The following is a 24,847-nucleotide window of genomic DNA, read 5'->3' as shown; positions in this document are numbered from 1 at the left end:
AGTAATACACTCGAGTATGTATAAGGCCTGAATAATCTATAACACAGTATGTCGTTAATGCATTTCATTATTATATATTTATGTATGCTCAAGTATATTTTCGTAACACATTGATCGGTTTTGATTTACTGTTATTATTATTTTGCTTGAAAGAGAATTCTTTACTGATGACCCCATATAAATTTTGAGAATATCTCAAGGGAGAATTCATGGTTTTCGTAAACAGAAATGCACGTACGTATATTTTCGTTATGCTTGGACAGTTTTTTTTTTTTTTTTTTTTTTTTTAAGAGGTTGCTCCCATGTAAGTTTCGTCAGAATCTCAGGGGAGGTTAAAAACTTTATTGAGCAGGGACGCACGTATTTAATATTTTAAACATCGTTTTTATTTTTGATTTATAAAAAAGTAATCTTATTTGAAATCGCTGATGGAAGTGCGTCGGGACCGGAATACAGCAAATTATGGATGCGTTAAAATATTAAATAATACTTTTGATAAAGTGGATAGTTTCAAATATCTAGGATCAATATTAACAGAGGAAAATCATATTCACGAAGAAATTAAATGTCGACTCAAAGCAGGGAATTCGTGTTACTATTCGGTTCAAAATCTCTTGTCGTCGCGAATTCTGTCAAGGAATTTGAAGCTTAAAATATATAAAACGATAATTATGCCTGTTGTTCTGTATGGCTGCGAAACATGGTCACTTACTCTGAGGGAAGAACATAGACTGAAAGTATTTGAGAACAAGATCCTGAGACGAATATTCGGACCCAAGAGGAACGAGAATGGGGAATGGCGGAAACTTGATAACGAGGAACTACATAATTTATATGGTCTACCCAACATTGTTAGGGTCGTCAAGTCTAGGAGGCTTAGGTGGGCGGGTCATGTAGCTAGAATGGAAGAAAGTAGAAACGCTTTCAAAGTTTTGACTGGAAGACCAATCGGAAAACGACCATTAGGAAGACCTAGGCGCAGATGGGAGGACAATATTAAGATGGATCTCGCAGAGATTGGAATACAAAGTAGAAACTGGATGCAGTTAGCTAAGGATAGAAGTCAGTGGAGAGCTTTTGTGAACGCGGCATTGAACATCCGGGTTCCATAGGCCATAGAGTTAGTTAGATCGCTTTTTTTATAGAATTTGTATTTGAACAAAAGGTTTGGTGAAACTGAGTTCTCTGAATATTAGTGTCAAAATTTACGCCGTTACAAACTATATTATTAAACATTTGTACGTAATAAAACGTTACATATACTATTGTGTTCTAAAAATATATAGAAATAAATATTTATATCCAAAGCACCTCAAACAAAGAAATTGCAACATGACTATTTCAAGCAAGAAACAAAATACTAGGCGTAGATGAAGACGATGTAGGGGTGTTACAGCTAGACTAGAAAACATATAAACCATAAAATTACATAATTTTCTTGATAAGTTTTCTCTTTTCTGTCCCGTGGACTAAAGAAGACAAAAGATAAATGCAAGTAAATGATTATGTGGAATTTGGTGGAATGAGAATGCGGGACTACCCCGAGAAACTCACGGACACGATGTTGTCCACAAGAAACTCACTTGATCGAGAAGCGAACCAGTATCCCTTGCACCAGAGGTGAGCCTTCTGTCACTGAGCTACCGTGCTTCCTTTATTGTTCGAGAATCTACCTTATTTTAAAATTTACTGCAGTCATTCTTAATTTTGTAACTCTGGAGGGGGCCCCTAAATATGTATATTTAATTATCCAAAGTTATTATTAAAATGAACAAAAATTTCAAAATCTGAGTGTAAAAATGTCCCGACAATGTCGCCCTGACATGGTAGGTGAATACTTTATTCTTTTGATCTAATACATTGTTATATATCTTTGTAACCGTTAATCGTTATTACGAACCTTCCATTCGTTAGTTAATTTGAAGTGCAACGTCCCGTTTTAGCACCCAGGCTACAAGGAATGCCGACCTCCAGAATGAAAGGGGACCTGAACTACTTTAACGCGTTCAATGCTCTCCATTTGCGTAACTGGAGGGAGGTAAGCCTCTTACATCATCATGCCTCCCTTCTCGAGTTACATGCCTGCCTCTGTGGGGAAACTTTTGTCTCAATATCTTATGGAAATGATGATAGAAATGATCACCTCTGTCGGTTCCCCTCCCTCATGATTTCGAATCCGGGTCTTGCCTCAAAGTTTGTCTTTTTAAATCGTACTATTGGATTTTTGTATGCAGAATCAACACAAGCTACTGTAGCCCTATATACTATTATTACATACTATTAATACTAAAAAGAAACTACATAATGAAATCGCTTTTTTATAATTTCATTTAACATTGCATTTATTTATTACTTTTATGTAAAACTTACCATATTTTAGGTTTATTTTGTTCTGTCGCCTGCAAGCTAAAATCCATTTCTGGAGACATTCCCCCTCTTTTTGAGGAAATCTAGATTATTTTATATTAGTTCCCTTAGTTTTTCTATAATAATTACTACAGCCGTACACTGCACAGTTAGGTATTCTCGATATCATTTAAAAGAACAAAGTAACAAAGAATTTCCACTTGTCACTTAAAGCCGCGCCTTTTCCGTTCTCTCTTGCAAACCAGATGACGTCACAGTCATGACAGCGCTCCAGGCGACCCATATCATAGAGAATTTTGAGGAGGTGCCGTTTTTCATTGTCCAGAGTTGGCAGCCCTAGCTATACTAGGTTAAAATTAATTGACTTCAGAGCCGTTCTGACCCGTGATTAGTGTCATACTAAAGAGTTCGACTAACACATGTTTCCTGCAGTAGTCAGGCTTTTAGAATGACTGTCAAAACGACTCTGCAGAAGGCGGAATAAGTATATATCAAAGATTACTTTATATCTTACTAATTTGCACTGCCGGAGTATTTCTGTGCGATGAAGAATATCTCTGTTTTATATTTACCAGTGTAGAGTTACATTTGTGAAACAATTACAGGTGCTCTAAAATATGTGATTTTGGGGGATATTAAGTGCTTTTTGCACTTTCCTCGATTATGCGCATACTCTTCGTTCTGACGCGCCTGCTCATGTTAATCACAATGACACTTATTAATCACATTCTCGCCCTATATACTTCAATTCTGCCCATGACTCAATTAGATAGCATTCTCGCTTATAGTGACTATCTAGTATATGTTGGTTTGTGTTTTCTGCTTAGTTGTTTTTATGACATTTGTCCTAACGCGTGTTTATACTCGTAAGAGGAAGTGCTCGTAAAATGAATCTGAGCCTATGAATACAACTTAAACCGTGAGGGACAATTTCTAAGGCACTGAGCGAATTTCATGATGATATTATTGCATATAGTAAGACTATGTGATCTGTGTAGTAAGATAAACAGTAAATAATCATTTCCAGGACATTTCAGTTTGCAAGCATATAATCAGTCAGTACGCATAGGTAATTAATCCGAATTTATACCTTGACGGAATAAGGCCATCTAATATTTTATGTCTTCTACTAATAAATTAATTTTACTAGCAATACATTGTGCATTATTTAGTTTTTTCTCAAGGCATGTGTTGGCAATACTGGCGATTGGTCTGGTGGCAAGTTGGAACTTGTTCTTGCTTGTATTTTATATTGTGTTGCCGGCCGGCTTATATGTTCGATCCAGCATTGTCAATTGTGATATTGCATCATATTGTGTAAGGATTGGAGGCTTTGTTGTGAATCTGTAGTGTGACATACGATTGTGTAGGATCGTAAATAGGTGGGTGGCATGATGTATGATGAATTTTTCTCTTTTTCCAAAGTCAGTGAACCAAAGTGAGAGAACAAATTACATTTTCCGAATTTCGACAAAAATAATAATTATATATAAAAAAAATTACTTATTTTTAGTAAATATATGTAGGTTTGGTTCAAGTTAAGTATAAAGATAAAATAAAATGGATAATTAACAGATAAAATTGACATCTCGAAATAATATACGGCATATTTTTGGATTTTGGGAGGGAGAATTTTTGGTTAAAATTCGTACTTTTTCGCTGTATTTTTGTTGGCTGATATTTAGTATCTCCCTACTTACTGTACAAAATATAACTGAGCTCGGGACAGCTAGCGAAGGGAGTTAGAAGCCCCCAGGGCCCATGTACTCCTACCTTTATGACAATTTAGAAAAAAAACAAGGTACTCGGTTCTGGAACCATTAAACGAGTTGGGGGAGATACTAAATGTCATCCTTTTTGTCCATGTTAGTTCTTATCTTCACGGTTTATAGAGATCAACTTTCCCTGTATATTTGTGTATTTGTTTACATTAGGGAAGGTTAATAATTACCTTGGGGCCGGGGTGGCTCAGTGGTAGAGCGTTCACCTCTGGTGCTTGGGGTCCCGGGTTTGATTCCAGGCCCCGCCAATTGAACCTTGTGGTGGACAAACACCGTGTACGTGGGTTTACTCGGAGTTCTTCCGTTTCCTCCCACTTTTTTCATTCCACCATTTCATTTGGGTTAGGTTCCAAAGTTGGTCGTTGTTTCTAGCAAAATTTTGAAAATTTACAAGGAAGAAATTAATAATTTGCTTGTTTGTGTGCTTGATAATGTATAAGGAGAGCGAAAGTTGTGTTTATTTTCTTATATAAACGGTTCTAAACATGGAACTGTTTCGCAAGCGGAGGGAACTACTTGGCGCAAGGGGCAAGGTTCTAGAACACAGGTCCACCGTCTCATTTAGTTGTAAAAGGTATACAACAACGTGCCCTGCGGGGCTCTAACCCTCCTTCACTCGCTAAGGCTTGCTCGGCAATGTTTGAATTAAATATTAAACTTTGGGGCTTTTGTGCCGTGTCGCCGTACCACTTTGAAAACTTAAAAAAAACACCAAAATGTACTGCATTCGGTTACATTTGTTGGATTTCACCCATTGCACTTCTACACGCCTACTTTTTGATTGTCGTTCGTTATTCTTATACATTTCCACATGACTAAGACATGATGTGTCACAGCCTTGACATAAAGCCGCCATTTCCACACTGCCTTCTACGCTACTGTATCAGAAGGAATGTACCTCTCCGCGAAATAGTCGTTCTGCCTCCACATACAGTGCCGCTTAGAACATTAAAATAATAATAATAATAATAAAAAAAAAAAAAAACTTTGAGTATTCTTAACCTCACTTTCACTCATTCATTCTCACAAACTTAGCTAAATTCTCCAATTGACCTGGTAAATTTCCTAAAATTGGTCCGGCGATACCTCACTTAACCCAACTTTGGTACACAAAGGAACCATTTATTGCGGTTTTAACTAAAAACTAGGCGGGCGACCAACTTCGGAATAAATGCCTTTCATTCATTACTCATCATCACCGTCGCCGGCAAAGTTCTAGAACACAGGTCTCCTTTCCCATTTAGCTGTAATAAGGACAGAAACAACGAGCCCTGCGGGGCTCTAACCCGCGTTCACTCGCTAACACTCGTTCGTCAATACTTTGTGAATTAAATATTAAACTTTGGTACAGGAAGGAACCAACCTAGCTACTAACCTATATCGGGGGACGTGTGTTCTAGAGCCTTCCTAGCGTCTCCTTTAAGCCTAACCGGCATAACGTGGGATTTCATTTTCATTTATTTAGTCTTACCTTCACTTAGTGATTACATTTTCGTAAGATCAACTCATTTCCCCTGTAAAAATTGTGTTTTTACCCGATTTTGGCCTCCCAAATCCATATTAACCATAAAGGTGGTAAATGTCTAGCAGAAGGATCCCAGGAGTACGTAAAAACTTCAAAATTTACAGTAGAAATGGAAGATGCAAGTACATAGACAGAACATAACATAATCAAATCTAACCTAAACTAAACTAACCTAGAAATAATATAATTCAACGAATTTCTGTAATTTATTGGAAATTATCTTCATACCCTTACAACAATATAAACTAAACAAACCTACCTAAACTGACCGAAAGTAACCTAAGGTAAACAGAAACTACCCTAATTATAACATTTTTTAGAAAAATAGCAAGACCATGTTCTGCTAAACATTGTCTTAATGCAGCGTTTCCCAACCTTTTTCAACTTGCGGCACACTACGGATGTAACTTGAATTCTCGCGGCACATTCATAGATATTATTATTATTATTATTACTTATAAATAGAAAATACCATCGTATTTTTTTTCTGTGATTACTGACCTCCTCACAGACAAGAAAGCTCGAACACTGGTTTCCCCCCATCGTAAATCATTATGCTTATTTTTCATTCTAATCAAAAATAGAAAACAATTCCAATGAAATATAGGACTCAGGCTTTTAAAATACACTTTCTTTTTCGAAGACTGTATCCAACATTTCACTAAGGAAGATCATTAAATAACGAACGAACAAACAAATCTCTTGTGCTTTTAAAACAGATGGAGGTAATTTGTATATGTGTTTGCTTGTCGAAAGGATAGAATGAGATTTTAAAATTTCAAGTTGCGAAATAATCTAACAATAAAGAAGCAATAATGGTCATAACAATGATAATAAATACTTTTTTTCAACATTAAAAATGTACAGACAAGTAACACAGTGTGAAATTAATAATTTATTGACATGTCACAATGTTTAAATATTAATAAAATTCTGTTTTCGAAATACAATCTATGTAGTAGTAATGTATGTACAATAATATATTACAATTACAGTATTTATTTTCATTGTAGAGGTTCATAGTAATGTGAAATACAAATACACATTTTTCTTGTCTTGCAATTTGGTTGCTATATAATTAATAATTTTGTTTTCATTTCCTCGCGGCACACCGGTTGGGAAACGCTGTCCTAATGTTTTATTTTTGCCCCTAATATTTTTTCCCTTTTATCTTCTTGATAAAAGAAAAAAGGTGTATATTTATTGTGCAGGTCCATATATAAATTCATGAAATGTACCGGTATACTTTTTTCTCTCTGAATTAACTGTATCTTTAGGAATCATTTTGAGGTGTGCGCGATTCACTTTAGGAGATCTTGTACAAAACACCAGCCAACATGTGCTAGCTAGGTGGCCAGTAAAAAAAAGAAAGTAAAACACGAATGCTACCTAACCGAGTCGAAACAAGAGGGCAGTGTATATCTGTCAGGAACAGGTGCGTCAGATATGCTGAGTGTACGCGTAAATGAGGATTGTGGAAAATCACTACAGTACTTGTACGATATGAAGATATGTGGTTGATCCCTTTCATTTACACTTTCGCTTACGACTTGCAAGAATAAGTTACTTTCTAATTTTCTCCACATCTTACCACTCGTTCGTGCGCACAATGTTTTAAGAACTGCGTCCTCCCTTCGTGTCAAAGTTTCCTTCTTAAATAGTATTGGACCAGAGAGTGTTTTTATATTAAAGAAATAAGTAACTTACATTATGTAAATAAATAAAATAAAATAAAGTAATGGTGGAACTAATAAAATAATGTGGAATGATGTTCACTTTCCTTAGGACTGTGACTGTGTAAATGTATCACTGACTGGTGGTCGCGAACCTACTGGGCCCCGTGCAGGTATGCTCACTATTTAATTTTCATTTCTTTTCTTTGCTTACATTCTGAGAAAGGCTTATTTAGAAGACATGTTTCGAAAACAACTATAACATTTAAGTTAAATTCCATTGTATTACTTTACTATAGCACGGCTTAAGTGAGGTATATGGGTGCAATTTTTTAAAATTACCGGTAAGGTGAGATTTTCGTTGACAGCCCGTACCTCGACTGACTCATCGTAATTCATAATATTAATGAAATAATTTGGAATATATAAATCAGAAATCTTTAATGGCAGTAAGAGAGCTGGTCTGATAGCATAGCGTTCTTGGAAAAAAATGTGGTAGCTAGGAAGATATGATTTTATTTTAAAGTATGAAAAATGACAATGGATGTGTTGTTTCTTTAGGTTAAGTCAGTTTAGTTAGGATAGGTTAGGGATAGTTTATGTGCCTTTTCTTGTATGTTTTCCTGTGTCTGATACGGTCAGTAAAAGGTCAGTAAAAAAGAAATGAACATGGTAAAATGAGAGGACCGTGCTACATGTGTGAGGTAGCTAAGAATGCATAAACCCTCCAGCCGGTCATCACCATGTCCAACTCACGTCGACGCACAGCAAGAAAATTAAAAGGTAAACAAAACAAAACTAGCTCACCATAGATTGAAAAGTAAAATAATATAATTTGAATATTATTATTATGATGTGCAACCAATCTGTTCTATTTTCATTTTTTTTTTAATCCTCATTATCCACCTAAGAGATACTGAAAATATGTATAATGTAGTGAGTCAAATAATTTTTTTCGAAATATTCAAGCAGTTTATATGTTGAATAAGGTTGTTCAAGCTAAAGAAATCTTTACTGAAAACTCTGGTGATATTGGATTCCAATGAGAATACTATTTTGACAAAACTTTTTTATTTTTTTTTATTTTCTTCAGCAAAATGTGTCAAGATTAAAGCTATGCAAATAAAGTGTACAAGCCGTGAATTGAATGTTCCTTTTCAAAGCAGAGAAATGGAAAAATCCCACTTTAATTTTAAGTAATTAAGAATAGTCATGTTTACATTGTGTATGGTATACTGATGAGGTTTTAAAGCAGTACTTAAAAATGTTCTTACTTACAAAAAGATTACAGCTGTGAAGGATGCAAAAGCTTTTCTGTGTGTGACCGGGAATGGAAACAACCGAATTCTGAAGTGAAATTCACTCTTCAGTTCTTTCAAAATTTTCAGTTTGGATTTTTTCCCCGTTGCGCTAAATTCTGTTTGGAAGTTAGTGTTTTTTTTTTTTTTTTTTTTTTTTTTTTTTTTTTGTGGTAGGGCCGTTACACACACAAATCTGTTTCAGTAGTCATCATTGGCAGCTCAACTGGGAGGTTGACATCCTGTGTTGGTAGTTTGTGGTTCGCAACCTATCTCACGACAGGTTGCAGATAGCAGACTGCTGGTCTGGATGCCGAACTTCGAGTTGTGATGGAAGATATTCTGGAATTATCTTCTTCGGGCTGAATTTGAGTTCCATTTTCCGGGGACAACTGGCTTGGTGAATGGATCGGTGATTGTTGGTGGCATACCTGCCCGAGCCCAGTAGGTTCGCGACCACCAGTCAGTGATATATTTACACACTCCACAGTCCTAAGGAAAGTGATCATCATTCCACATTATTTTATTAGTTCCACCAGTAACTTAACATTTTGTTTTTCTTGTTTGCTTCGCTGGTTGCGGATATTGTTGGAGGTTGTGGTAGTTCAGTAGTAGAGTTGATGTCTGAGGCGCAGTTTTGATCTTCGATTATGCACCATTTCTGTTTTCATTATGGATTCTTACACTCTTAACCATTTTCAACAATTGGTTTATTCAATACACTTACTAAAAGCTTTCAACTTAACGGTATTACTATTGAGAGTTGTAAATTGCTAAAGATTTTATTTTCAAAGAAATACTTCACATTTATATTTTTATTTCTTTTTATTTTCAGAATTGACAGAGATGGAAATGTTTGGCGGATTCATTTTGTGTATTCTTTCGCTTGTGGTAAGTATGAACAATACTGTGTTGTGTAACTTATTCCTCATTTCCAGTGCAAATTTTCAGATATGTTTAAATCAAAACGTAATACAAACTAAGCAATAAATATGAGACTGTTTTATTACGGAACATTTGTGTTTTGTGTCATAGATGGGAAAACTGCCACGTTTGTAAGCATTTTATTGGGATTTGCTACATGATTTGTATCTGAATGCGCACTTAGGCTGTAGACTATCGCTAGCTAACTTGACTTCTTTCTATCCTGCCGTTTTCCTTGCATTCGATAACCCAATTTTCATTTTGGGTTTCCTATCAAAGGGGCGTCAAGTATCGATCCGAATACTGATTTCTCTGTTTTAGAATCATGTTTCACAAATCCACATATGGTGGCCTTGGAGTTTTACTTCTATTCAGTTGCACAAAGTTTAATCTTCTCCACCCCCAAGCACATCTTAGAAGCTTGCCATGACTCACTGTTGCATGCGTTGTCACACGGTGACGTCATCCTATTGGGTGATTTCAACCTTTCCATCACGTGGCAGGACAGCAAGCATGGCGTCGCTAAAGATGGAAACGACAGTTATTTCATGGACAATTTTATTCATGGACTTGGTCTAGGTCAACATAATATGCATAATACCCGCAATAATAGCAATCTTGACTATATTCTCTCTAACTTAGAACCTCGTTGTGTTGTCCCATGCAGAAATCTTTTTCCCTCGGATCACGATTCCTTGGATGTTTCTTTCGATTTCCTCCCCTCCCCTACTACAAACCAGCCCCTCAAAAGTAGGTCACAACTTGTTTGGAAGAAAGCCCCCTGGGGTGACATCTGCCGGGCTATTGAACTGTTTCCTTGGTGTTTGTTAGAGGTAGGAAGTGTTGACGACGCTGTGGACTTATTTACATCTGTTGTCCACTCAGCCATAAAGGACTTTGTGCCGGTGAAAGCATCAAAATCGAACAGGTTTCCGGTCTGGTACGACAATGAACTTCGTGAACTTCTTAAAAACAAAAAGCTTGCCTGGACTCTATGGAAATCACATCCGAGTGACTGCACATACAAAAACTTTGCTAGAATTAGAAGTCTTGCCAAGAAGGTACAGCGGCGTAAATATTTTGAATACATGGACTCAATTGGTGATTTTACTGTTAGTAACCCTAAAGTCTTTTGGTCTGTAATTAAATCTAGAACAAAATCTCCGGGCATACCGGCAACAGTTCAAGATGAAAATACTGAAGCGAGTGATGATCAAAGACCAGACCTCTTCAATAACTACTTCTGCAAAACATTTACTTCCCTTCCCTCTACGACCCATCTCCCCCCTCTCCACCCCATCTGTTCGGACACCTTATCCATTCTCTCTACCACCCCGGGCGAAGTTCTGGCTCTCTTGCTATCGTTATCTCCACATAGATCACTTGGACCTGATAAAATTAGTCCTCTCTTTCTCAACAAAACTGCTTCAGTTATTGCGGTTCCTCTATCTATCTTATTCAATAGATGCTTCAAGGAAGGGTATTATCCCACCAGTTGGAAACTAGCTCACGTGACCCCAATATATAAATCAGGACTTAAAGATCATGTATCCTCCTATAGGCCAATATCTCTTCTTTCTGTAATATCAATTATCTGTGAAAAAATAATCAAAGACAGGCTACTTAAATTCACCTCACCTTACATCCATAGTTCTCAGCACGGCTTTCTACCGAAAAGCTCAAGTCTCTCAAACTTAAGTACTCTTCTTTCCTGTGCAGTCAAATGTATGAATAACAATACTCAATTAGATGTTATCTACTTTGATCTCTCGAAGGCCTTTGATTCTGTCAGTCACATTCATCTTCTTCATAAACTCTCCAATAGATTTAATGTACATGGCAAATTTCTCTCTCTAATCACAAGCTACTTGAAGGACCGTAAACAGAGAGTTGTTCTTTCAGGGGCGACTTCTACCCCCCAACCCGTGATCTCAGGGGTGCCTCAGGGGAGTGTACTTGGGCCTCTGCTGTTTGTCCTGTATATGGATGATCTCTACACGCACTTATCAGCTCAACCTAGTGGCCTTCTCCTTTTTGCTGACGATTGTAAGTTATACAGAGAAATATCGTGTCTCCATGACACAATTGCTCTACAGGAAGACATAAATTACCTTACAGGCTGGTGTGAAATGTGGCACTTGAAACTCAACAGTAAGAAATGTGACAGTATTACTATTACTTTGAAAAAGTCTCCTGTTCCCTCCACATACCACATCAACGATTCCCCTATCACACATTCTGCTAGTCATAACGATCTTGGTGTCATCTTTGATTCAAAACTCACCTTCTCTGACCACATCTCCTCAATACTAAAGAATTCAATGCGCATGTTGGGACTTCTTTATCGATTCACCGAACTACGCACTGTTTCTTCATTAGCAACTTTTTATAAGACTTTAATAGCGCCCAAGATTGAATACTGCTCTCCCATATGGGCCATGGCAGCACCTACACATCTCTCCAGACTTGATTCTGTTCTCAATTTCTTCATCGCTATAGTCCGTTTTCGTGTTCCTGCACTTCGAATATTATCTAAGAAGGAGCTCTTGCGACATCTTAATATTCAGACTCCTGAAGTACGCAGAATTATCTCTGACCTGAAATATCTACAGAAAATAGTTAATGGAAGCTTAAGATCGGAAATATTACTTCAGGAACTATCCTTACGTGTCCCTTCCCGCATCACCCGGAATACCCACCTATTCCATCTTTCCCGTCCTAGGTTGGCTGTTATACAGAGGTCTCTTTTTTATAGAATACCAAACTGTTATAATCAAGTAACAACTGATGTGGACATTTTTTCGAGCTACCCAGTGTTTGAAAGAGCAATTAAACGAGCTTTGACGGAATAGTTTTACTTTTACACTCTTTTTTTTCTATGTTGTTGTTATTGTTGTCTTGTTTTTTTTCTTTCTTTTGTTAGCATGTCCCTGTGTAAAATGGCAAAGTTATGCTGTATCTGGGAATTTGTTCAATAAATAAATAAATAAATAAATTTCTCACTTTTATTTTACATTGAATTCTGGTTTTATATATAAATGTAATTTTATTTAAACTAAGCTCATCTTTTAAAAAAAATATATTAACATCTGCGCAGAGACAAGATTATTTCCTCATGCCCTAACCGATCGCGTTGCAGAAGTAGAGTGGTGAAGTGTGCTTGGATCAGTGCCATGCGGCCGTAGCAGTAACGTCAAGTGAGTAAGACGGTGCGCAACGGTGCGCAATACAGGAATGGTATGCCAAAGCAAAGAAAGTGTCGTAGTGAAAATAGGGGCTGTTGTGTTTCGGTATATATATGGTCACACAGTAAGTGAAGTTGCCGGATTTGTAGATGTATCGACGCACACTGTTCAAGGTGCGTCGAATGGTGTAGCACTAGTGAAAATGAAACACAGCGTGAGAACTGTGGACGGGAAAAGATCCTCACCTAGAGCGACCGGAGATGACTATTATGCATTTGAGTGAGAGTCTCTTTCAAAGCTGACAGGAATTGGTGCAGTCAGTGAATGCAGTCCCATCCCAACTCATATCCGAGTAGACATTGCAACGAGAACTTCATAGCAGCACATATAGAGTCGGATACCTCGGAAGAGGCCTTTGCTTACAGCGACACACGAAGTTGCCTCTCTTCAATTGGACAGACAATATCAGAATTGGATGGTGACGGACTAAGAGGCGTGTAGTGTAGTCTTACGAATCGCGCTTTTGGTCCTTTTCCAATGACGCAAGACGTCAGTGCAAAGACTGTCAAATGAGACGCTTCATTCACAGGCTGTAGAGAGAGTAGTCCAGACAGGCAGTGGTTCTGTGATATGTGTGTGTTTTCTTACATGCATTAGGCCAACTCATTCTCGGTAATCAAATGCAACCCTTCAGTGTACTTCTTCATGATATAGTAGTCTTAATCTTAGACTTTATTTCCAGACAAATCTAATTTTCATTTAGTAGTGTAAGTTTACGAAATACAATAAAATAGAGAACTAAGTTTACTTGTTAGTAATTGTATGTAAAGAATTGAAACATGATATAACACTCTGTTATATACAGAGTTTGTGCAAGTGGGCCCAGCCAGAAAATACCAGTGCTACACCAGTGCTACCCACCTGAAAAAAAAACACTTTACAACCCGCCTGGGTTTTTGACCTATTTGTTAGTATATTATTGGTGCAACTAAGGTGATCACATTGTAAGTGATTTTCATCAGATCTTTCACGTTAAGGTAGACAACAACATTCAACATACGACCTTTGTAAAGTTCTGAATGTACTGAATGAATTAAAAAAATACCTTAGCTTGAGATAGTTATAGAATAAATTAATGTATGGATTATGCTGATAGCCTATTTGAAGTAAAATAAGCAATTTTGTACTTTAGAAAATATTTTCCGTGAATAGTGTGCTCGTCGACACCGAGGGACGTTATCACTTATACGTTTGATGGGTTCAAGGTCATAGGTATCGGTACTAATAGTACTATGTAAATACATTAGTAAAACTATTAGTATTATTTCTTACCTTTGATGTAAAACACAGGTTTCTTTAACTAAAATTTGGTTCTCCAACAATAACAGTTTAGTTCAGTCATTTGTTGCTACTCTTCAAATAATTATTCTGTAGAATCAACACCAGCAATAGCGTAAATATCTTGTCAAATTTAAGAAGCTTAATGCTCGGGGTTCCGAAGACTGTACCACTTATTATTTCAAGTGTTGAGCTCAAATTTCCGTACTAGTGGAAGTTTTGATGTACACGCCGTGAAAGAAGTACTCGGGAAATTAAACGCAGAAGGTTCGGAAATGAATACTTCAACAATAAAACTATTTATTTTACGCTTAAGCGTGCCATACGTCCCTTAAAAATCGGAACAGTCCCGTTTTTGGGCCCGCGTCCCCGTAAATTTAGTCGTGACAGGGAAATGTCCCGTATTTTAACTCCGTTCCATTTCTGCTATCAATATCAGCTTATTCGAAAAGTGGGGGGATAAAAATCTGACATTGGCTGGAAGTCCTGTAATTAGTGAATGAACAGTACGCTGTTGCAGGTAACAGTTTCGAGGAAGTTATCACCACCCTGTTCGACTTGATAGCGAGCGAAATTTGCAATGCTACTTTTTCCATTGCACTTTATGGAAACTCGGATACTTTCCGGAACATTAAATAATAATAATAATAATAATGGCTTTGAGTGTTTCTACATTTACTGACCTTTCCTCCAGCAACACATTAGATAAGTTAACAAGAATTATAATCTTTTTCAGAGGCTAGGGCACAGAATTGTGCTTTGGTCCAGGTCTTAAAAAATGTAAATCTGGTCCTGACAGTTACACACGACACAAAGAGAAACAGACGAACGTAATTTTGGCAAATACAGCCATATAAATAAATATTGCTAAACGCGCGAAGAATATTGAAAGTAGATTGTACCACTGATTTAAATAATTTTCATATTGTTTTCCTGTAAAGCATTTTTATAGCACATCTTAAGTTTTTAGGCATCTTCAGTCCGTACAATTAATTGCAGGGTACGAAGAGAGAAAAGCAGCTGGTGCTTACTGAACTTTCGCCTATTATATTCTTGAAAAAAAAATTACATTAAATAAAACGAAATCTTTTAGTTTTAGTTTCACGGTTATGCCTGCTTATCTCAAGGTGACGGTGATGATGAGAAATGAATGAAATGACGGAATGAAGAAAGTGGGAGGAAACGTAAGATTCTCAGAAAACCCACGCACAAGGTGTTTGTCCACCACAAAGCTCACTTGGCGCGAGCTGGGATCGAACTAGGGACCCCATGCAGCAGAGGTGAACGCTCTACCACTGAGCCATCGCGGCCTATTATACTTTTGTTCATAACCAGACTACAATTCATTGCATTGTGTTGGAAAGCTGAGGGGGGATCTGAGGTGTCCCGTATTCTCATGGAGAAAAAATGGGAGGTTTATTTACGCTGGAAGATGTTAATTTCATATAAGACATTTTGAAACATTTATTTATTTCGTATAACATGAATTGTATCTTTGTTTTAAATTAATAGGTCCCTTTTGGTATTCATATTTCGCGTACGTCAGTCAGGCTTCTGAATGACTTGATCTACATTTGTTCGTTTGTCTGCCGAGCTTCTTCATGGCTAAGCGGTTAGTGTACGCGTCTTCGGCGTGGGATACCCACGTTTACTTCCCGGAGGGAGCTCATGTGGTTCGGATTCCATGTTAATCAGTAGGTCCGGTCTCATATAGCCTCGCTGCTGAAGGGGACGTTAATCACAAAACCAACTCACCTCGTTTGTCTGCCTCTACCACACACACTACAGGGTACAATTTCCGGCCTTTTAAGTTAAAATTTTCAGAGTACAAGCACGAGACACTATAAATTTCCTGTATAGATTTTGGCAGCATACCAACGTAAAATATCAAAATGGTGGCCATTTTTTCAAAACAGCGAGTATCCATGCTACGGAGCGCAATTTTCAGTCTTTTAAGTTGAAATTTCGACGGTAAAAGCACGAGTTACGCTAAATTTGCTGTATAGATTTTCTCGGCAATCGAATGTAAAATTTCAAAATGGCGGCTGAAATATAAATCACATTTTAACTTTTAGCTCAAAGACATTGAAATATTTCGAAAAAACTCAATTAAACCCGAAAATACCCGAAAAAAACCATATGGGCCCAGGTGGGTTGGGCTTTTTCAGAAAAACCCGGGTTTTTTCAAACCCTGGTTATATAGTCACGTCTGTGAATTCGTCTTATCGGCTGAAGACATCTTCACTTACATAACGAATGAACTCATTAGGAGAAGCTGGCATACCCATATTTTTTCTTCCTAAATTCCAAAATTTTGTTCTAAAACTTCCGGAACCCGGGCTCGGAAAAGTGTTCAGAGTGCATGTGGCTTTACGTCACATCCACGAGCTCTAATGTTATCAACCTGAGCGTCCATGGTACTCAGAAAATAAACAATCGAAGATCTATGTCCGTTGTCATAATGAAAATAACTTAAGTTCAAATTTTGCGTTTAATAGGCTTAGTTTTTAAACTATAGCAGAGATAGAATGATATCTTTCGTCAGTGAAACAGTATTCGCCGAACGTTCATTACCGCCGGTACAGTGAATGGTCGATGTAGTTTACAGAGGACTAGTAAAGGAGTAGTAGCCCTCATTGCTTCGTCTGCACAATAATTAACTCGACACCAATCAAGACTCTATCAGGATTGGAGTTGAACGGTAATCTATAGCAGTGGTTCTCAACCTTTTCGAGCCTAGCGCCCCCCGTCATCTTAACCCAATCTACCAAGAAATAAGGTCGAATTTAAGACTCACGTAGCAAATTACATTTTTCTCCGATAAAAGCAAAATGTTTAGTCCCTTATCGAAAAAAAAACAAAAAACAAACAAAGTCAATTTTTTTGAACTTACAGGAATAGAAAGTCCACTGTAAAACATTAGTGTGAACAATTAACCTCTCTTATGATAGAGCCAGTAGAAGAATTACCAAGTTAAAAAAAAATTATTCGTATTATTGCCTGTAGATTATTTTTCTTAACGAAAGGAAATAATAATAATAAAAACAACAGCACTGACTGTTCACTTCATTAAAATTCGACGCTGTTGACTTATTTCCTGTAATATTACAAACTAAAGATAACAATAAATTACAGTAAGATTATTTTTCCGGAATGTTAATATTCCCTCATTTTATAAATGACTACTTGAGCGTGGGAAACTGTAGCCAATTTAACAATATTTGATGTCAGTTTCCGTAGCCGTAGTTTCAAGTCACTCCTTTCACATATTTGCAGTGTTTCTCGCTTTCGTGAGGATCTCTTGTGCAACACTGAAACCCCTGTACACTAAGTAGAAGGAAAAGTTAAAAGTAACTTGAGTTCCTGCCATAGGAAAGAAGAGGATATGATTTCTTCATTTTCACCCCAAAACACTCATAGCCAGATTGTTCGAAGAGTGATTTGGCTTCGCAATCGTGTTTCAAATCGTGGAGTTGCTCCTGCGAACCTGGGTGAACTTCTGTGGTATCTACTGAAAAAGGATTGAGCATCCTATTTGGTATTTTAAGTGTACAGAGATTTTGAAAACTAATTTCCATGTCTGCCTTGAGCCGTTTGAGATTAAAGTAAAAGGCTTGTGAATCTCTTTCGTTTTCAGGTGCTTGAAGACTAGGAAATTGGTCGAACACCCGACGACGTATGTTCCTTGCAAAAAGGTCCAGTTTAGCAATGATCGAAGAGATGATTCCCTTATCCTTAACGAAATGCATTCTGTCCCCTTGTAGCTTTGTGTTAACTTCATTGAGTTTATCGAACACATCAGATAAAGGCCATCAAGACGTCGAACTTTAAGTGTGTCACTAAGTTGGATCAATCGTCTGCAGAAACTCAACTACTGTGTCAAAAAATTCATAAACACGCCGCAGACACTTTCCTTTTGACAACCATCGCACTTCCGTGTGCACAAAAAAACGTTAAAATTTTTCGTCATTTTCTTTACAGAGATTACGAAAAGACGGTCGTTCAAAGAACGAGGCTTCATTTATTAACAACACTTATAACATAACTCAAAGGCTCGTGCAACCTGCCACTCAAATTTTTAGCAACAAGATGCTGTCGATGAATGACACAATGGACAGTCATAGCACGAGGTATAGCTCTTTTTAAATGAACTGTAAACCCGCGATTTCGTCCAATCATGGATGCGGCTCCATCGATTGCATAAGCTACAACGTTTGCTGAAGAGATATTTTCCTAGTTAAAAACACCTTCTTACATATTGAAGAACCCTTCGTATCGGTGGTTAAGTTTTTTGGCAAACAACAGTTCCTCCATAATCTCGTCATTTTGATTAATGAAACGGACATAACCTAGCAGCAATGCTTCGCTATCACGAACCGTTGATTCATCAAATCTGCATTACAAATTCTGTATTTTTCAGCATGTTGATAAGTGTCTTCTCAACATCAGCAACCACTTCATCAGTTCTTCTGGAAACATTATCATTACTCAAGGGGATGGTTTGGATAGACGTATTTGAGACGGGCCCTGGGCAATATTAATGTTTCTCCGATAGTGTGAGGTTATCCACATTTTGCTATTAGGACTAATAGACACTTTATAAGAAGAAAGGAGTCCTTTTCTGGTATTCTGTACAGATTTTCCAAACAGTTTCCCCATAGTGTTCCGGCTTTCAAATTTTAACTTCTGATTTTGAAAGAACGAAAGAGTTATATCGGTTTTGTCTGGGTGGATTCTTAGCAGATGATCTTTCGGTCGCGAAGGATTCATGGCTTCATTTGAAAATATCTTTTCACAAAGAAGGCAGAAGGGAAGTTGTACGTTTGTAAGAGACGAGATGAATCCAAATTTCAAGTATTCAGTTGAATATTGACGGTACTTCTTTTCATGCATGTTGACGAATGTTCTTCAAAATGTACAAACTCCAGACAATACACTAAAACTAATCGATTGTGAATCAACTGTAAATTACTCACATTATTAAATTAACAAAATTCCACTGAATTCAATGCTAAAGCACAAGCGATTTCACTCAACAATACTATTCCTTTGTTCACTTCATAGCACTCCGCTCTACTACATAACCACTTTCTGATTATTCGGAGGGAAACATTTTTTTCCGTGGTAATGTATTATTTCTTCGTATGAGCCGCACTGCAAAACAGTACCGAACCGAACAAAACAGAACAGAATACTGCTGATTGCTGACTGGAATGAGACATGGGGGCTGAGGAATTAAGAGTTAATTGGCAGGCACTCCACCCCCGTTAGCTTAATGTTTGTGAAATCGGTCACTCAACGTTCTTGTGAAGAGTTACCAGTCCGTTGTCAAGAAATTGTAAAATGCATATGGATAGAGAATTCCCTTTGTTCAATAATACTAAGAAAAAGTCTAATAAGTCATGAAATCTCAACGCACCCTACATAGTCTATCACCCCTTTTTGTTCCAGCGCCCCCTGGGGGAGGCGATATCGCCCACGTTGAGAACCACTGAATAGCACAAAATTGAATATTTATCTTCATAAGAATCTAACACAGGTATGTGTCAGAGAAATGTGTTCGTGCTTGATTTAATTCAATGCATAAGACAATCCACTAGCAGACTCTTAAATTCACATTCTGAATTAACCTCTACTAAAACTCTTTAAGTTTGGTTTATGAGACTTCATTGTGTTTACCTCTCGCTAAACACTTCCAAATTAGAACTTAGAATTAGAGTAAATCTAATTCAACAATGATGACCACCAGGGTTGGCTGGTTTAAACCAAGGTGGTTTAAACCAGCTGTTAAAAAAAAAAAAAAAAAAAAAAAACTGGTTGAAACCAAAAAACGAAAAATGTTCGTAAAAGTGTAAGTGTTTGTAAAATCTTGATGAACACACATTTGTGGGTTATCACGTTTCACTCCCGTATATTATTCGTATTATATTCAGACCTAAATTCCCCATTCATTACTCAAAAAGATTATACTACAAAAGCAACTTTTTTTTATAAGTTTATAAATGTTTGTTTTGTGATTTTTTTTGTAGTTATTATTATTACGTAATTGCAATCAAAGAAAAATTCTAAATATTTTTTCGTTTCAATGTTTACTATTGATACAATCAGGGTTGGCTGGTTTAAACCAGCTCGTAAAAAAAAAAAAAAAAAAAAAAAGGTTAAAACCAAAAGACGAAAAATGTTCGCAAAAGTGTAACTATTCGTAAAATCTTGATCAACACATTTGTGGGTTATCACGTTTCATTCCCATATATTATTCGTACTAAATTCAGACTTAAATTTCCCATTCTTTACTCAAAAAGATTATATTACAAAAGCAACTTTTTTATGTAACTTTATGGATGTTTCTTTTGTGATGTTTTTATAGTTTATTATTATTGTTATGCAACCAAAGAAAAATTCTAAACATTCTTTCGTTTTAATAATATTTACTATTGATAAAATACATCGAAATGCCGTACTTTTTTGAAGACGGGGGTCATATAAGCCCCACGAGAGGCAGTTATTGAAATAACAAGAATCTTTGGTAACTATTTATTTATAAATGGGTCAGAGCCAAAGTGGACTCAAATAATTCGTATCTTTATTCACTTCCCTTACTGATATGCAAAGTAAGTCGTTATATTTCTTTAACTTGGACTAATAAAAGTCGTAGTGAACTGACTTGGACTAAATTAGTTCTTCTGTACTCTGTAGTACTGTGAAATTGTCGATATGTAATTCTGTATAATGGTTCCACTTGTGCAATTGATCTTTTTGTCCTTCTGTCCTAATGACTGTTGACGATTATATTAACAAATATGTGAAGATCAGTCAACGTATTTTTATCATGAGTCCTTTGTGAGTGAGTCGGCAGACGTATCGCATTTGTGGCCAATTAGTCCCGGTTTCGATTTCAAATGGAGGTCAATTTCTCTTGGATGTAAGTCGAGAAGCGGTTTGGATTCCGCTTTAAGCTTATGTGACCCCTTCCAGCATAACCCGGTTGTTGCATACTAACCCCAAGGCGAAACAAGCTTATTCCTGTCTATATGTGATATAAATACATAGAGCAAATTATTTAAACCAAAAAACCTGGTTTAAACCAAAATAAAAACCGGGTTTAAACCAAAAAAAACCTGTTTTTTGTTTGTTTTTTTTTTCAATAAAAACCATGGTTTTTGCCAACCCTGGATAAAATACATAGAAATGCCGTACTTTGTGTATGTGTGTGTGTGTGTGTGGGGGGGGGGGGCGGCATACAGACCCCGCGAGAGGCATTTAGTGAAATGAGAAGTATCTTTGGTATCTATTTATGTATAAATGAGTCTGAGCCAAAGTGGACTCAAATAATTCGTATCTTTAATCACTTTTCTTACTGATATGCAAATTAAGTCGTATTTCTTTAATTTGGACCAATAAAAGTCGTTGTTAACTAACTTGAACTAAATTAGTTCTTCTGTACTTTGAAATTGTCCATATGTAATTCTGTATAATGGTTTCACTTGTGCAACTGTTTATCTTTTTGTCCTTCTGAAATGACTCTTGTCAGTTATATTAAGAAGCATGTAAAGATCAGTACAACGTATTTTTATCAGGATTCCTTTGTGAGTGAGTCGGTAGATGTATCGCATTTGTGGCCAATTAGTCCTGGTTCCGTGTTTAAATGGAGGACAGTTTCTCTCGGATGTAACTCGAGAAGCGGTTTTTATTCAGCTTTAAGCGTATGTGACCCCTTCCAGCATAACCCGGTTGTTGCAGAATAACATCAAGGCGAAAGAAACTTATTTCTGTTCATATATGATATGAATATATGGAGCAAATTATTTAAACAAAAAAACAAAACAAAACAAAAAAAAAAAAAAAAAAAACTGGTTTAAACCCAAAAAACTTGGTTTAAACAAAAAAGGGTTTTTTTTTTGGTTTTTTCAATAAAAACCATGGTTTTTGCCAACCCTGATGACCACGCTGTGGTGTGTGGTTTCCAAAACAACGATTACTACGTTCACAGAGTTGCACGTGTTTGTGAATAGATTGATGAATTTGGCTCACTAAATCACCTGATCTTAGCCTTTTTGAAAATTTGTGGGACACGAATAGTGGGCGAAACACCAACGTAAGCATCCCGGCAGTCAGCTGACGTTACGTGATATGATGAGCAAGTAGATGTGAAATATTTGCAGAATCTTGCAAATTCTCTTTCTCGCTAAATCGAGGCGGTTTTCGGCCAGAGATGGCGTTACTTCATATTAGAATAATATCTTAAAGTAATATGTATATTTACGATCTATCTATCTATTAAAATGCTACAATAGCAACAAGAGCGCATGAGCTCCAACCTATAAACTTTGATTTCAAACCTTTGATTTACGGTTATTTGTGATTTCACGTTTAACAGAAACAAATGTTTTAAATATGTGCACTTTAAATAAATTACTTAAGTAGACATTTTTTCATATAAAGTTTATTTTTTAAATTATTGTTCAAAGCCTTTGTATTTTAATAAGCCTTTTCCAAAGTCAATGCAAATGAATCGTGCTGCCATCTTTGGAATTCTTTTAAACTGTATGTTTGTGAGCAGTCCTTTTGACAATGATATCTCGGAAACTACAGGCTCCAGAAAGATGACGTTTTCACTGATCGATTGCAAATGTTGTGTAGATTGTCCAGTTATTATTCAAATTTTCAAAAACGGTCTCGTTATTGTTCTATTCAACATTTTAGGGGCAGTTTTTAGCCCATAAGATTAATATTGTTGCAGGTCGAAACTACGGCGTTAGGCAACCAGTAGATAAGTTACGTATGGCGGGGTGACGGCAGGGTTTGCCCAAATGGGCCCAGCCCGAAAAAACCCACCGGGTTTTTTCGGGTTGGACCCACCTGAAAAAATCCATCTTAAAACCCACCTGGGTTTTTGACGTTTTTGTTAGTGTATTATTGGTACAACTAAGGTGATCACATTGAAAGTTATTTTTATCAGATTTTAAACTTTCTTTGGGCGAATTATATGCTTTCATGTTAAGATAGACAACAATATTCAACATAAGACCTTTATAAAGCTCTAAATGCACTGAATGAATGATTAAATGAATGAATAAATAAATAAATAAATAAAACCCTCACCATAGCTTGAGATAATTGTAGAACAAATTAATGTGTGGATTATGCTTATAGCCTATTTGAAGTAAATAAGCGATTGTATGTTTTAGAAAATACTTTCCATGAATGGTATGTTTCCTGACTCGGCACCGCCGAGGGCCGTTATCCCTCATACGTTGACGGGTTTAAGGTCATAGGTGCCGGTACTAACAGTAAATATGTAAATACTTTAGTAAAACTATTAGTATTATTTCTTACCTTTGATGGTAACAAAAGTATTCAGTATAATTTGGTTTTCCAACAACAACAGTTAAGTTCAGTCATTTGTTGCTACCCTTCAAATAAGCATTCTGCAGAATCAACACCAGCAATAGCGTAAAAATTCTTGTCAAAATTAAGAAGCTTAATGCTCGGAGCTTCCAAGACTACGTAACGCTTACTATTTTAAGTGCTGAATTCAAATTTCAGTATTAATGGAAGTTTCGATGTACAGTAAAGCAAGCTGAACTTTCAAGGAAAGCCTGTCGTGAAAGAAGTTTCGGGAAATTCCCGCAATTGAACCCACAAGGCATCGAAAGTGAGTACTTCAACAATAAAACTATTTATTTTACGCTGGAGGATATTTCATTTCATTTTAGACATTTTGAAACATTTACTTTATAAAGTATGAATTATAGGCCTATCTTTGTTAATTGTTTTAAATTAATTTTCGGAAAAGAACGGTCTTGCAACAAGTGCTCGGGTAATTCCCGTAATTGAATGCACAAAGCATGGAAAGTGAACTTCAACAATAAGACCATTTATTTTACGTTGAAAAACATTTAAGACATTTTGATGAATTATGTCTTTGTTTTAAATTAATATGGCTATTAGGTATTCATATTTGGCGAACGCCACTGAGGCTCCTAGGATGACTCGATCTACATTTCTTCGTTTGTCTGCCTTTACCACACAGTGTTCAACTTTCGGTCTTTTAAATTTTCAGAATACAAACCAGAGACAATCTAAATTTTCTGTTTAGATTTTGGCAGCATACCAACGTAAAATTACAAAATGGCGCGCTTTTTTTTTTTTAAATAGCTGATATCCACTGGCGAAAAATCCCTGGGGGGGGGTGATGGGGACATATCTCTTACAATCTTGGAACTGTCCCCCTCAATAATCCGATTGGAAATGTGTCTTTTAGGAAGAAATGTGATGATTTGTGTCCAACTGTCACAAAGGAAAGTGAGATGAAATTGATACCTCCCAGAATAAGCCTCAAATCTGACCGCCTCCCAATGTTGAAGACAACTCTGCCCCCCTACCCATGTTGTCCCGGAGTCCCACACAGGGGACATAAAATATGACGATATTATTATTACTTTACAACTTTAAAATCAGACTGGCAACATTGTAAACTGTTTACAGCGAATGATCATATTTGAATCATCCCTTGTAAACAGTTTTCAATGTTGCCAGTCGGATTTTAAAGTTATAAAGCAATAATAATGTCGTCATGTTTTATGTCCCCTGTGGAGGACGCCGGGACCGACATGGGTAATCCTCCCAGCATTGTTTTTCGCCTTCATAAATATTTTGTACATCGCATATATATATATACCGTCTTACCCGTTCCCCCAATGTTGAAGACAAATTTGCGCCGCTGCTGATATCCACGCTACAAAGCGCAATTTTA

General features: G+C 36.7%; 1 protein-coding gene across 1 annotated transcript in view; it reads left to right on the top strand.

The window, feature by feature from the left end:
* The first annotated feature begins 3,592 nt into the window (after positions 1-3,592).
* LOC145668316 (uncharacterized) overlaps positions 3,593-24,847 on the top strand; it is a 135,235-nt gene continuing 113,980 nt past the window's right edge. Inside the window, exons 1-2 of the mRNA XM_081736043.1 lie at positions 3,593-3,749; positions 9,480-9,535. Of these exons, the coding sequence (XP_081592169.1) occupies positions 9,491-9,535 (45 nt within the window). The 5' untranslated portion in view covers positions 3,593-3,749; positions 9,480-9,490. The remainder of the gene's footprint in view (positions 3,750-9,479; positions 9,536-24,847) is intronic.

Source organism: Thermobia domestica, chromosome 13 (assembly GCF_964235325.1).
Source record: "Thermobia domestica chromosome 13, izTheDome1.hap1.1, whole genome shotgun sequence".
In the NCBI taxonomy this organism is placed as follows: Eukaryota; Metazoa; Arthropoda; class Insecta; order Zygentoma; family Lepismatidae; genus Thermobia; species Thermobia domestica.
The sequence above is the reverse complement of the archived record's forward strand: the minus strand, read 5'-3'. Positions and strand labels throughout refer to the sequence as shown.